Source organism: Dermacentor albipictus, chromosome 1 (genome assembly GCF_038994185.2).
Source record: "Dermacentor albipictus isolate Rhodes 1998 colony chromosome 1, USDA_Dalb.pri_finalv2, whole genome shotgun sequence".
Taxonomy (NCBI): domain Eukaryota; kingdom Metazoa; phylum Arthropoda; class Arachnida; order Ixodida; family Ixodidae; genus Dermacentor; species Dermacentor albipictus.
Genome location: NC_091821.1, coordinates 8,611,033 through 8,626,830, shown reverse-complemented (window position 1 = coordinate 8,626,830; position 15,798 = coordinate 8,611,033). Strand labels below are relative to the sequence as shown.

Here is a 15,798-nt window from a genome sequence, read left to right as displayed (position 1 = left end):
GCTCACGGACGGACGAGTTCCCTTGAGCCTTGATCGCCGGCGTTCGACATTTTGGCCTGCGGCGTTCCGTCTGGTGCTGCGTAAGCGCGGGACCCGCGCCACCAAGCATTCCGCTACGTGCTTGCCACACCTAAACTAAAATGCCTTTAATTCCTTCACAAAACTCCCATTGTACCTCCCCGTCAAATGGGGGTGAAGGGGGTGAAGTGGGCGTATTACGGTACCCCCGTTTTGTGCCCAATTAATGCCCATGGCATGGGAGTTTTATCGTACGCCCATTCAATGGGAGGAAAAAGATGTACAAAAGGGAATGCGTTAGAGGACAAGCAAAAAATGCCCATCTGGGTATTTTTCTGTTTACAGTGTAGTTTTTTTTGATTGCATAATTTTTCTTTGATGAATGAGACTTTTACACGTACATGTGTCTGGGGTAATGAATAAAACGGTGTAGTCTAAGTCATTGTTCCGGCTAAATCTTAAAACGTAGAAAAGTATATGAAGATCTGCGACAGTTAGTAGAAGTGATAGATCGGTTAATGCAGCCATATTATTATATCATTCTATTACGTCCCGATTTAGATAGAAATGGAATGAAGAAAAAACGGTAATGTACCAGCGTTCGGTGCAAATTACGAACCACAAGCATTACCAGTTAAACCGTAGCTCTCTAGAGCAATTTCTCTCATAGCCTATGTATTACTTTAGAACAGCATACCTCATAAATACTTTAAAAAGACGGGAAGCGAATAATCGATTGAATATGTAGCTAGCGAAGCTTGCAACTTTAGGAAGCAGCGTCCGCAGCGACAAATAATGACAAGACATGTTGCCACCTTCTGTTCTGTGACGATATGATGAAAGTTGTATCTTTTTATGATGTTAATACGCTTATAAACGTAATTGGTGATCACTATGTATTACAAAACAAGAATTTACTTCCTTTGAAAATGTGCATCGCTGCAAGCGCAATGACGACTGGATGCATATATTCAAGCCAGAAGCAAACAAAAACATTATTAGATACATAAAATTATGATGGGGATGGCGGCATACAGTAAGAATTCTGAATATTACGGTTCAGTATTTCAATTCAGCCAGTGCGACATTTACTATATAATTATAGTGGACACGGTCAGGGCCGCACACAGAGGAACACTGTCACTTACGTTAAAGTAAAATTCAAAATTTTAGCAATGACGAAAGCACTCCGTGTGCGAATGCGTACAATCGAAACTTGAATTTAGTCAAGGCAATGAAAATAAAAAATTCGGGCTTGAGCCGAATAAGCGACTTCACTGTATACGACCTGCAAGGAAATAAACAAAGAAAAAATGGTAGGCTGTTACGCTGGTGGGTGTTTCGTGGGTCGGACAGGTTCTTATCTGCACATCCACTAGATGTTGTCATTATGCTTTGGTAACTGTTGCTACGGGAAAAAACCAAGCGAATCAACAGTGGTTGACATATAAGCAAGACAAGGTCGTTTTGGGCGCATTAGTGTACCATGTGTTTTATTGTTCCATGTTTTTACAGGTTTATTATTCGGGAGGGCAAAAAAGATCCGTCAGTCAGCTTCTTTTTTCTTTGATTACAGCAGCTCCTCCTATGCCAGCTCACCCTTTACATGGACTCCTTTACTTACCCTTTACATTTTTTGCTGTCTTTCTTTTTACAACGCAATATGTTGAGAATCGAGTAGCATATTTACACTGCACAATCTCGGAGATCGGGCCGCATTCTTCATTGAGTGGAGTCACACTCCAGTTCTGGTTTTAGGCACGCGCAGTTGGAACTAACGCATCCGGGTTTGATTTTGGATTTTTTTTGCTAATAACGGTATATTACTGCTCCCCAGGCACCTCTCTACGCTATTTATTTCATGTATTTTCTTTTTTATTCCAAGCTACATTATGACACATTTTCGTTTGTCCGACGTTCACTAGCGGGCATCAAGGTATCAAACTTACGATAACATACACGAATGAAAGCGCACAAATATTGTCTTATCTACAGGTACTAGCACTGAAAACACGGTCAAGTGAATATAGGATTGTCACCCATTACACAAGTTTGACTTCTTTTCTGGACTGAGCCTTCCCACGTTTGCCTTCTCCCCACTTTCCCGTACGTTTCATGCGCTTCAAAAACATATCTCAATTTCTGCGAGCTTTCATTCTTCGAACTTTGACAAGTTTGGAACAAAAAATGCGCCACTCAACATGCACAGTTCATGCTTACGTGATGTACGGCTCTGCCGAGAAAGGCACTATTTGCTCGCAGGAACTTCACTTCGTTGGCTATGCGATTAGACATTCGTGCAAAACGGCGTTTAACTCCCTGTGTCATGATGATCGCCACTAGAGGCACTGGTAGATCATATCAGTATGAGTGGCCTCCAGCATCTGGTCATGCTGTCTGTGAAACACCTTTGAAAACATGGTCTCAACTTCAATGGAAAGAAGTTTTATGGTGCTTGTTCTCTCGGGTTCAGACATCTCTGCGGCTGATAAACTGCCAGACAGCGTACAGATACCTTGGAAAACAGAGCATAAGTACCTTGGTGCGTTGTTGAGCACCTTCACGTACGTGTTAGACACCTACGCGGAGAACATTCGGCAAACATAGCACACCTCGACGAGAGTACTACGTCGATGAAGTCTCCGGGGCGGCAACCACTTCCTACTGGATCGGGAGATATGCAACTGTGTGTAGATCCCAGGCCTCTTATTCGGCAGTGCTGTTTCCACTCATTTTCCAATCAAACACCACACATTGGTTGGAACGGAGGCAACGAGAGGTTGGCCCACTGATATTGGGCTGCCACGGCCACGTGGCCATAGAGGCCATTCAGGGAGCCGTAGGCTAGTGAATGTACGAGGCTTGATAAGCCAGAAGCATGCTTGATTACGAGGCCTGGCTGTGTGTAAGGTACATCAGAGTAACTTGAATAAGGACTCAGTGGACATCGCGGGTACCCACCCTTCGCCGGAAGTTTGAGTTTTTTTTCAAACCCGTCAAAGCATGCAAGGATTGAGAGCGGGCCTGCATCGTTCAAGCACAGGGCGCGTGGGGGGGTGGAGCTATTGTGTAATTAAATTCAGGGGGGTTTTACGTGCCAGTGAGCTGCATGCTGTAGTGGGGTCTCCAGATTAATTTTAACCACTAAGGGATCTTTAATGTGCCGCCAATGCAAGGGACACTGGCGTTTTTGCGTTTCGCCCCTATTGAAATAAGGCCGCCTCGGCTGGGATTTTATCTCGGGGCCACGTGCTTAGCAGCGCAACACCATAGCCGTTAAGCTACTGGGGCGGGGAGGGGTATCTTGTAGATTTCCGCCTAGTGGGCATCTCCAGTTCGTCTGTTGCTCAGGTTTTTATTAGCATGGGTTGGAGGCCTGCCTCTTGAAGCGTACACTCGCCTAGCCAATTATAACTTCAGCAGCAGGCCAAGTGGACACGTCCCCTATGTGGACACTAACAGAATACCCCTCTCCCCACCCAGGTGTGCGAAGAGGAGAATCCGCAGGCGCCGAGGGCGATGAGCAACACGTGAATGCTGCTGGTAATTATCGCACTCGCAAAAACGTTATTGGCAAGGAGCGGCTGTGCGACAAAAGTGACGGTGATGGCATGCTGTTGAAGGCGCGGGCGAAGGCGTTGCGGACACTTGCGTGCTGGCGCCGCTTCGATGACTGCGGGAGCGTCACAAGTGCTCTGTGCCGGGTGTGTGGGAACGAAGTGGCGGTTGATTACCTTGTGCTCTACGGTACATATTTGTGTCTACGCCAAGGAGAGACTACCACGCTGCTGTTGTCACTGTGGTTTGCTGATCCAAGTGACTCTGCTAGAAAGCGTGCAGGCAGTGCAACATCTGGTGCAGCGAGTTGTACGGCGGTCTGGCAACACCAAAGCAAGGCTAGGGCAGTGGCGGACACGCAGCATGCAGCGGGCACTTGCCGAAGCAGAGCAGTTAATGTGGACGTGCGTACACTCCCAGCGAACTGATACTGTAGTGTGCGTGTGTGCTTATGTGGATCTCCTTTTTCAACTTTCTGGCTAGGGTACTAGAGATTTGCCCGCCCGATATAAAGGGCTCAGACAGATTTAATGAGCTGAGCCCTTTGCTGCTGCTGCTGCTGCTGCTGCTGCTGCGCGCACGTGTAGTCTGGGCTTTATGGTCTACCGGGTTATTTGCCCTGATCATTAAATGGCTTGCACAGCTACACCATTAGCCGTGCACCAACAGAATATATTCCGAACGCTAGTTTCCAAGGCTTACATCATTCTAACTTATCAGACAGATGCATTGATCAAATTGCTGCCTCACCCTAGGATGTGCAAACTGCATGGCCAAGGAGATGAGGTCGTCCAGGTCCGTTTTGTTGCCATGGTAAACTATCAGGTTGCAGTATTGACCACGCACCGTCTCCTCACCGTAGTCGTTTAAGAGCATGGTCTCTACGCATTCGTCGAAGGCGCCCAGATCAGCTTGCGATAACTGTAAGGCTCCGGTAGGGTACTTGCCGGATGCATCAATCACTGCGAGTAATGGTTTTCCCGATACGGACATGTAAATGAAGGATCAGTGGTTACAGACTGCTAGGAAGAGGCAGATAAAAGGCCACACAACAAGAGCAATAACACTGATTTCGATAGCTTCTGTCTGACTGTTTGGATTTTAAACCTCAAGATCAATTGCCGAGAATGATTTCTGTCGGCACTGGATACTATATTCCGATTTCAAATGGTTCTTAGAAGCAATAAATTTTTTTCTATCATGTTCATTACCCTGTGTTCTACGAAATTATGAAAATATTAACTGTGGCTTCTCTGGCTCTTTATGAGGTCAGTCTTAAATGACTACCGAGTCCCATGAGTATCGCAGCAAATGAAATGGCAGACAGATCAGTTACTGCAGTGCTTGAGCTCAGTACCCTAACTCTGTTTACATATTGCAAATAAGACGCCATGCACATGCTTCGTAACCTGCGGTACAAACTTAGCAAGGACATTTAGTTTAATGAACAGACAAAGACATCGCTCTTGTACAGAGTTGATCCACTCCTGCGTTTCTCACCAAGCCAAAAAATAAAACAAAAATAAAAGCAAAGTAATGCACGTTCGACGTACACTCCCCTTCGTTGTCTACACGCTTATTGGGGCACGCAGCCCTTTATGCTTCGCACCAAAAGAAAAACGTCTAAAGAGTCGTTTTTTGTGATAAACCCTACTCTTCTTATTAGACTTATGCACGCATAAAGACAGGACGTCGAACGAAGAAGCGACACACAGCATGCGAACCATGTAGAACATGGTTCGCATGTTGTACATCGTTCATGTTGTACATGGAACACAACATCCACAGAAGCATGTACAACGAACTCGTCCAAAACGTAACGCTTTTGCCCTACTCTTCAGTGGAACATAATAAAGGTTGCCCTCAGTATGGCCCCAACATCACGTTCGCTTGAGTGACCGTTTGAACATCCTTGACCCTTTGCCTTTCGCAGTGAGCAAAGGTATTTATTTAACCGCGGCCATGTCTGGATACGCAGAGGCGTGCAGTCAGTGCCGCACGTAGCGATATTAAATCGAAAAGCTTTATTAGGATCTTTCACCGTTCTCATGGTGGTCGGCGGCGGGACTTGTGAGGGCGCGTTCTGTCGGACAACTAAGTTAGTACCAAATCCCGCGGCGTTTTCGTCGCCAAGCACCATCTATTTAAAAGGCGCGTGCGGTCACGCGTGCGAGAGAGAGTTTGCGACATCTGAAGGTGTAGATGCTGTGCTGGGGGGGGGGGGGGGGGGGGAGGGGAGGGTGGCTCTGTGTCGCGTTTCTCCGGCGCATGTGCGGTCGGTTGCGGGTCGTGTTCATCGTCGAAGTCCACTGCAAATCTCGCGTCATGATGTGACGTTCTGTCTTACCGGCTGCTCGACAGCATCGCTGAGACCAGCTTCCCAGAGCGCGTGGAATCTACATGATACTAAAGTGAATGTTGGAAGACTACCTGGCTTCTGTGTACTCGGGTTTATCTGCCAAACTGCTGGTCAACGGTGGCCTAAGCGATTCTTTCCCGGTCGCATGCGGCTTCAGGGAATGGTGTTCACTAACCATCACCTGTTCATTCTTTGTCTTAACCCTTTGCTGAGCCGCATTTCACTTTGCCCAGCGATACGTGGATTTCCCTTGCCAGTCCAACGAAAAACAATGGTGTCTGCATATGCAGATGACGTGTCCCTCCTTTTAAGCAACGAAGACTGCTACTATGCCTTCCTACGTTTATTCAACGATTACTCTGAATTATCCGAAGCCCTTCTGAATAAGGACAAAAGTAAGGCGATGGCCTTTGGCAACTTCACAACTGCGCTTGACGAAGATGTTAAGTGGGTAGCAGGGATTAAAGCCCTGGGAGTAGCAACAACTTGATTTGGGCGAGTTGTTTCATCTTGAGTAAAACTTGAAGCAGCGCGTCTTCGTCTTCTTCGCGCTGCTTCAAGGTTTACTCCTGGGAGTAGCTTTCCTCTCATCTGGCGAAGTGGCGCAGGAGACGTGGCCCTACATGCTTAGGAAGGCAGAAAAGAAGCTGTCAGTGGCATCGAAGTTCTCGTTGACGCTAGCCGAGCGCAGCTACATGCGGAAATCCAGCATTTGCACGGCTTTTTGCTACGTCGCACGCGTAGCGCGCCTCCCACACAAGGCTTCACAGATGCTAACTTCATTCTGTGGTTCTTACCTCTGGGAAGATAAAACAGAATCAGTGGCACGTCCGCTCCTTCGGCTTCCAACGAGCCTGGGTGGACTTAGCATTTCATGTAACAGAACAATGAGCTCCGTCCTCGCATTGCGAGGTTTTTTTACGACCTCGTGAACAATTCTGCATATCCCGGCAGGAAACTTATCGACTATTTCCTAGGGACGTCCAGGAAGCCTTCTTTATCAGGAATTAGAATAAGACCTGCGGCTGAATAGTCACAGCCATTTTATAAATAAGTATGCAGCAGCCTTAACTCCATTAGATCAACTTTACCAAATGTAGATATAGTTGGCACACCGGCAACGGAGGTGTGCGAATTACTAGCAATAGGAAACCAGACACAGGAAGAGCTGCTTCGCTGCTGGAGCATCAGCTGGCGTAGGTTGAACACATCGGCCGTGCCGGATGAGGTGCGCGACTTCGGGTAGAGACGAGGTTGGCCTGCCTTGCCTATGCGGAACCGCACTGCAGTGTAGGGAATATCTTCCAATAACCGCTGCCCTAAGTGCAAAGAAATGTTATGGCATGTCCTCTTTTATTGTACCGTTGCAAAAACATTTTGGTTCTTACTGTGGAGCATGGTCGATGCAATCATGGAACCCAGAACGCAACCGCGAAAACTTTTCGAAGTTGTCTTATGGTGCGGGGGAGCATTCGTGTTGTGGTGACAAAGAGATGCTGTGGCACTACAGGGTAGGCCAAAGAGAGATGTACCCGTTACTAGGCCCCTTACTGAAGCAGATGTATGAACAGGCTTGCGTGGGCCTGATCAACCTAAATGAAGACCAGTTCCTGCGGAAATGATCGACACGCTTCATAAGGCCCTGCAATGGGCGCATTACTGCGTAGCTGCTACCTTACCGACACTTCAATTCCTGGGCAGGAAACAACACTTGTCAAACGTGTATGTAATACCCATGCTTGCTGTTTCATCCTAAGGTGCCCTAGCTGTTGATGTTATGTAAGATTGTTGTTTTTCTTTCTGTACATCAAGTCAAGTGCACACGCACTTTTTTGACTAAGTTTGTTGAAATAAACTTCTCTTCAACGCCGGCGCGGGATTTTCTGTGACACGGGGCCCTTAACGCTGTCGCCTTTGACGACAGCGGCGATCGTCAAGTGACGGCTCGGTACCATATCGGCGCTATCGTGTCGACTGGGAAATCATCCTGTACTAACACCGCGACGTCATAAATTGACACATGTCCTTCACAACTCTACCCTGCTCTAATTTGTACGATCCTCAATTCGCCAAAATTCACTTTATTGGACTTTGCTCTAATTCGTACAAACCTTAATCCAACTTATTGCACTTCATTTTACCTTGCTCTAGTTTGCACCAACGTTAATCCAGCTTGCTCTAACTTGTACCAACCGTAATCTACCTTAATCCCCCTTATTCTACTTTATTTCACCATAATTCAATTTACCTTGAGACGCCTTAGTCTAACTTCTCACTAATTCTGTATTACTACTGACAGGAGGCTGATGATGTCACTAATGGTAATGATTTCTGGAACTACTCGTCTACAACTCCGGCTTTTCTGCCTCACGGGACATACAATGATTTCGTATCAGTAGGGGTCAATACCCCTCGTTTCCAGGCATTATTGGGTCGTGCATGAGCACTTGCCCCACTGTCTCAGGCACGCTTTGCGCAAATCGCAATTTGTTGAGCCGGCGCATTGGATACGATGCTTGCTATTTCATCACGTAAATTCCACATCTATCAACCTGTCGAGGATGCTCGCTTATGTACATCGTATGCCATATCGTACCTGACATGCTTTCTGATACTCTATTTCACTTGAGCGAACACAAAAAGCAAACAAAAAAGTAGCCGTTTCACCCTGAAGGCGCCCCGTTGATTGCGATAGCAAAGTAATAGACAGATATACAAAGTAGGGGTAGTTGTTTTATCGGCCGTATCAACTTGTCTACATTCGCTTACTAACTACATTAACAAGCATGGTGTCTCGCGCACGCAAGCAAACATGAGCACCATATCAATCGACGACCGGCGAAACTCGCTGTCAGAAGGCTGGAGTGACAAAGCGCGGCAGCAGGAGCGAACGAATGGGACTTCGTGCTTCTTCTCGCTTCAAACGGCGAGAAGACAGCGCACACTGTTAGGAATGGCCATACGGGGTGGCAACGTGCCAGCTTTCAGCCCGCTGCACGTGTTCCAAGCACACCAGACGAGGCGCCCTTCCGAGAACTGCGGATGACCGGCAGCCACGTGGCGCGCGGTCAGCTCAGGAATGTGGTACGGAGCAGAGTTCCATGAAGCCCTCTGACGTCAACACCGAGAGCTGTGCGGCACTGAGAGCTGTGCGGCACTGAAACCTGTGTGTGTGTGCAGGACGAACATTTGCGTCCACGGGGCACTCGAACTTGTGTGCCTTTGTGTGTGTGGGCTCGAACTTGCATGCCTTTATGTGTGTGGGCCGTACTGCGGGGCGGCGGCAAGTTTACAATGACTGGACGAACGTTTCCGCCCACTGGGACTCCGTCCACGTGGACCTCGAAGAGTGACGCCGAACCATGACGTCGAACTATGACGTCAAGCGGAGAGCTTATAAGCAGCGTTTGCCGGCTGCTAGAGCGTGCTCACGTCGTGCTCGTCGTCGGGAGCTGAGTGCTCGTTGACATGCTCGAAATGTAGTAGTGGGCTGTGTGCTCGTAAACTGCTTGCTGTATGTTAGTCTTGCGGGCTCCATATGGGAGTCGCGCCAGACTGCCCATGTATCTTGCTTAAAATGTAAAATATGTAAATAAATCCTGTTCACCGAGTTGCTCTCTACGACCTTCAACTCCTTCAAATGGTGGCAGCGGCGAGATAGTCCGACGACTCCTACATCTGGTTGACAGCGGTAGGATCGTCCGACGACTCTTACAACACGACGCTATCGGCCCTCGGTGCGCCTAGGCGTCTAGTCTCTGTCCCCATCGCAGATCGCTTTCAAAATAGGGTCTGCGTGGCCTCGCCGCAATACGCCCCCCCCCCGCCCCCCTCCCTCGTACCTCCCTCCACTCCTATTGGCCTCGAGCTCCATCACTGGAAAAGCTGGCGCCACCGTCGCCGTGACGTGCTATTAGGGATCACGTGAACATAGGGGCCGCGTCGGCTGCTTCGGGAGCGCCGAAGCGAGCTGAAAACGAGAGTTTAAATTCCCTCTTACGCTGCGGTCCTCATTTAGTGGCGAGATTTTCCCGCTTCGAGTGTCTCCTTTAACACGCTTGAAAGCACTACAATAGGTAGTAGCTGCCTTTGAAGGCGCGCAACATGGTAGGCTACTGCTCGGTGCCGCAGTGCCGGACGTACGCAACGGAGCCCGGTGTCAGCCTTATTCACACGTAGGCGCAGGGCAAGAAGCTGCGTGAGGCTTCGCTCGCGAAACATAAAACCGGCAAACAGTCATCGGCTACAACTCGGGTATGCAACCCACCACGGTTCCTGAGTGGCTATGGGGTTAGGCTGCTGAGCACGAGGTCGCGGGATCAAATCCCGGCCACGGCGGCCGCATTTCGATGGGGGCGAAATGCGAAAAACACCCGTGTACTTAGATTTATGTGCACGTTAAAGAACCCCAGGTGGTCGAAATTTCCGGAGTCCTCCATTATTGCGTGCCTCATGATCAGAAAGTGGTTTTGGCACGTAAAACTCCATAATTTAATTTTAACTCGGCTATGCAAGAAGCACAGACGCGAGGAAGATTTCTGCTACGGCGCCGGGTCGGCGATGTTCGGAAAACGCGTACTGAGGCGCTCGCCCGAGTCCGCTGCCCGACTAATGTGATGACGGTTTGGTATATGAACTTGTCGATGCTATATATACTGGCAAGTTCACTGCAGTGGAAAGGGAGCGGTAAGAAGCACATTAAAAAGAAAGCATGGCATATGGTCATGTTTGTGTTATCAATTAATACACTGGATTACAAAAAAGAAGCAGCGGGAAATCGCACGCTGAGAACACCCATAAACATGCAGTGCGACGCAACTCGAGAAATAATATTGAAACGTTCAAGAATTTAGAAGAAAAAAAGATTGAATCGTCCCGAGAGCACATCACAGTCCCCGTAGGTGTCGAAGTCTCTGCAATGAAATTATTTTTGAACAGCTCTGGTCGCGCCCACGCAACAATGGTTGCTTGTATACTGTCAAATGCTCATATTCTGCGGCCTAAAGCTCATGGCACGGTGCGAAAACGCGCACGCGGCGAAAGCGAAACAGTGCGCGGACAAGCATGCAGACGCGCAGCAGGTCACTGCGAATCTATGTGATCGTTGCATTGAGGCTTCATTCTATTACACTAAATTTAGTTATACAAACACTATAAGAGCATATTTCACATTGCTTGGTCTCAACATTTTCCTACCTTTCACGCAAGAAGCCGGTTCGGGAGACTATCGCGGCGACCGCGCGCAGTGGCGTTCACTGTACGTATTCGGGAAAGAGATAGCGTCGGTAAACGATTCTGTGTGTTCAGTTGGCCCAAGATTATTATTTAGACAGTAAAAAACTTCCCTCGTTTCGAAAGTACTTACAGAAATATCTGGGAGAGCTTTTCAGTGAGCGCTGACAGCAAAACCTATGAGGAGCGCGCTGCGTGATCCCTCATACTACGCCAGCGAGGCGCTTCCGATAGATGGCGACTCCGTAACTCCTCGCCGCCAATAGGTACCTTGCGCGGGACAGAAGATGGCGCGCTATCTCCCGACTTTCCTCCCTTGGCGCGAAAGATTGAGCCGCCATCATAGCCTTATCCTCGTACGCTTTCACTCGTATACGCAGCATACGGCACGCGAGGATGATGTTATCGCCCTTGGTATACGTAACATCACGTCGACGACGATGACGACGGCAGAATTACGCCTGGAGTGTACATGGTATCACCTTAATAAATACTCGTTACAGCAACTCATAGCAACACCAACCCGCCGCGCTAGTTCATTAGCTTTATGCTGTTGGGATAGTAAGCACGAGGCTGCGAGTCTGATCCCGGCCGCGGCAAACTCTCTATAATAGGTGCTGAATACAAAAACACTTGTTTACGTGAGCAAATTAAAGGGTTCCAGGTGGTCAAAATTAATCTGGTCCCCCTATTATGACGCTCCTAAGCAACTGGGCAGTTTCAGGTCGCTAAACACCACAATTTCACTAGTAACGCGCAATAAAGGTCGAATTCATAAAGCCATTCGCAATCTAGAAAAGCTTGTGCATATGCTCGCAGTGTCAGCTATCGTGAAGTGGGCTGTCCATGCTTCGCTATCGTGAACAAGGAACAGTCCCCATGTGCGAACGACTGTATATTCCTGTGAGTGCTGCCAGATTAACGAAGGCATTTGCTCACAAGAACTGTTTGTTATAGGGTGACACCTTGGACATTATGTAAATAGCTATCAATATTGGTTGGATATCCGTTCCGAAAACCCGTTCTCAGTCGAACCCCCTAATCCTTGATAATTGGCTTTTCGTCCCGTAACTGCAAGCAAGTTGTAAACAAGCGGTTGTTACGTCTGTGTTACTGTAAGTGTCGCGTTCTCCGTAGGCAGACTCACATCGCAGCGCCCATGGTTCCAGGTTGCGGAATCCTCGCATCATCTTGAGAAGGCCTAGGCTGCATTCAGTCGATACGTCAGCTTCCAGGAACTTGCGCATGAGCGTAGGCGGCACCCGGTCCATGGCGTTGGCGATCCAATCCTTCAGCCTCTGGACGTAGTTCGCCTCGGACCACCCCGTCTCCGAAGAACTCGCACTGGCTTCGGCGCCTCCCAGGCAAGGCGTCGTCGCCCAGGCGCACAGAAGGATCGCCAGTAGAAAGAGCGATGTGGCTGGCAACGACTGCACATTCTTCGCCGAAAGCATCTCTGCGGCTTCTCTACAAACAGAAGAGCGCAATCTCGGAAAATGTTGATAATTACGAAGAACGCTAGTCAGTGTATGACATAACGTGGGCCACTTGGCGGCGTCGTTACGTACTTCAAGTGTCCAACTATGTTTTACTGTAAACTATGTTCCGGACTGGCTGCTTACTTTGTGCCAGGCCTTAGAGAACATAGTCCCGTGACTGCTAGGGCGAAAGGTGGTAGCGGTGCGCGGGCTCAAGCTTGCGGAGCCCACTGCAATTAAGCCATCGGCGCACGTATGAATCCGGTTGCTTTGACGTATGCATGCGGTAATTCTGCCGCGTGGAACGATGCCTCGTTGCCCCTCCACTCTTTCGGGAGCCTAAGAGCAAGCGCGCGGGGGGGGGGGGGAGGGGAGCGATTGCGTTCTCACTTACTGCAATGCCTGGTTGACCTTCCAGAGAGAGAGCGTGGCTCCTGAGGCGCCTAACTGTTAGCGCACGCCTGGTTTTATAGCTTTTCTGTGGCTTGCTGAGGCAATGTGGTCGCTCTACGCCACTTAAACATTACATTGACTTTCTCATTACCACCCCTATCTTCTTATGTTGTCTCTCGTTTCCGTAGGGTACCCCATAATTATACTAGATATATGGCGTTTCCGAGCATAGGTTCTCATAAACGAGTACGCAGAGGTTTCAGAGGACAACTCGGAGTATACGGGAAGAAAGTCGACGCTCACCGTTGCTATACTGTATAACCCACCTTCGGCAGCAAACGGCGTAAAGCCACAGGTACAATTTTTATTAATCCTATTATAAGAAGCCAATGGGATATTCAGGCAGGATATTCGTGCTTTAGTAAGAACTGTTATGCAAATTCTCTCAGGTAAGTTTATTCTGTGTTACAATAGTTAAGCCAAATGATTGCGCAGAATCGGCGTGGTTATAGAACTAGTTACCTTCACGCCAACTATAAAAAAATATGCAGATCTCACGCACTGTGGGAATCGATGTAAGCAAAGCTTTCTGGGCTTTTTGCATTCATTGACGGTATTTCGTGGTGTCGTTGACGGTATACGACAGTCCTGATATGATGTGAAATGTTACCTTGCGTGCACCACTTGTGTTCATCCATGTAGTACACAGAACACACAAAGAGACATGTCTGCTTGGGGCGTTGTTTTGATTCCTTGTTCGTAGCCAGCGGAAAGGTTAGCACTATTATTGGCTCACATGGCGCATCACATCGTGTCAGAAGCGTTGATATGCTAGAAGACCGCTTGCGTAGAGTAGTCCTGACGCTGCGACGCCGGCAGAATGGTAAGCAAGGGCGCGTGAATGGAGAAGTACGAAAAATAATGCTGGACGGTGTCCGTCTGAATTCCCCTTGCAAAAACCGGATCGATTGCCCCACCACTTCTGCAAGTCGGTAATGGTGTGTTGGAGTCGCAGCTCACGAGGCGCACACCGCATACCTCTTGCATAAACGTTGGCAGCCAGCAATTTTCAGGTTTCCTCAAATCGACGTTGAAGTCCCCGGTGAACACCAACGGCATTTTATTTGCGCTGGTGCTGTCACAACCATGGACCATTGCCCCGGGTGCATATTGAGCAAACCTGAGCGCAAGAAAATGTTTGATTTCTTCTTGCGCCGCCGAATGGCTAATATAGACAGCGGCCAGTGCAACGTCGACGCCTCTGCACTTGAATTGCACAACGCGTGCGTAAGCAATACCGTCAACCAGTGCGCACCTGCCTTTCGCATTCTGGTGGTAAGGACAGCATTTTCGGTCCAATGGGCGGCCATTTCGTTCTTGTAAATGGCCACTCCAGTGCACCTGACAGACTGCCGCTTCCAGTAGCACACTCGTTGGAAACCGGCAATTGGTTCCAGGTCAGCATATCTGCTTTCGGCATTATGCACTGCTCTTTACTGTTCAGGGCGTCAGCATGTAGACTTTGAACATTGAAGAACGTGATTCAGACGTCTCCGTTTCTTGCGGCTTGTTGCAGACTGTCAATTGTCTAGACAAGTGCTTAATTTCCGCCTTCTTAGCAGAACCATCTCATCACGCAGAGTTTGAACCGTGGTACCACTGCGATGCTTAAATAGGAAGTCGTCGTTACTATGCGTTAGGTACAAGCCCTCAACAGCGGTCGACGTGATAGTGCGACGTACACAAGCCGCAAAGGGTGCCTCTTATTGTAGTCGTACACAGCCTGTGCATACGTGCACATGTTCACTCTCTTGCAAGTAACGTTATCGCGCTTGTACAACGTTACGGTTACATTCCGCTTGTCTATGGGCACCCACTGGGGTCGTATTGCAGGGTAGTGCACCCTGGTATGTTTTGCTTTGGCTTTTGCGACGATACCCCACTGACGCATTGGGAAGCTCGAGCCACTGTCGTTGTGAATCGTCGTTCTCGTTTGTTTCTATGCGCCTCAGTAAGCCAACATTGCCGTTGACTAAGCCGTCAGACACGTCTCTGTTGGCTGTAATCATGTACTATATTCCAATGCTCAATTTGAGTTCTCTGGACAGTTCGCCGAAATCAACAACCTTCATTTTTGCAGCCTTTGCATCGGCATCAAGTCTCATTGTCTTGTTTTTAGCTCCAGCGTACCTTCAAAGGCCAAACATGCCGTCACATCACTCTCGTTTGCCAGACAGTAGTTATTGTAGCGGTCAACGTCCTCATTGCTGTAGAAGAGGCGGACGCCGTCCAGACACTGTCGCGCCGCCTGTTTTCACGTAACGAAATGACTTTCGATGAATCCGGCGTCTCCCTCTGTTAGCTTTTCGCCGTCTCCGAGGGGCGTTAGAGACGATAAAAAGGTTTTGTATTTTCGACGCACCACGTGAACCAAAGAATGATACTGTACAGTTGTCCCCGGGTTGTCCGTGTGGAGTCTCACTTGCCGTTTGCACTTTAGGTATACCTCAGTTGCTTGTACAGGGAGAAGTTGGCACAAGTCGCCAACGATGTAGGCGTCGAGTCCTCCAAAGGGAGCGCCAAAGCATTGCGTAGTCTGTCGCAGTGTGCGTCCACCTTAACGAGCAGCTCAGATCCCATCACGTTTATCTCATCCACAATGAAGGACTCGATGTTAGTGAAGGCGCAGCGGTATGTGTTCAAGTCACTCTACCGTAGCCCTATACGTGCTTTTCATGGTTGTCTTCAAGACCGAATGCA

The 15,798-nt window shown here is 48.7% G+C and overlaps 1 protein-coding gene across 1 annotated transcript in view; it reads right to left on the bottom strand.

Annotated features, from left to right (window-relative positions):
• Positions 1-15,798, bottom strand: part of LOC139054640 (uncharacterized) — a 40,834-nt gene that overhangs the window by 19,081 nt on the left and 5,955 nt on the right. Inside the window, exon 2 of the mRNA XM_070531994.1 lies at positions 4,327-4,538. Coding sequence (XP_070388095.1) covers positions 4,327-4,538 — 212 coding nt within the window. The remainder of the gene's footprint in view (positions 1-4,326; positions 4,539-15,798) is intronic.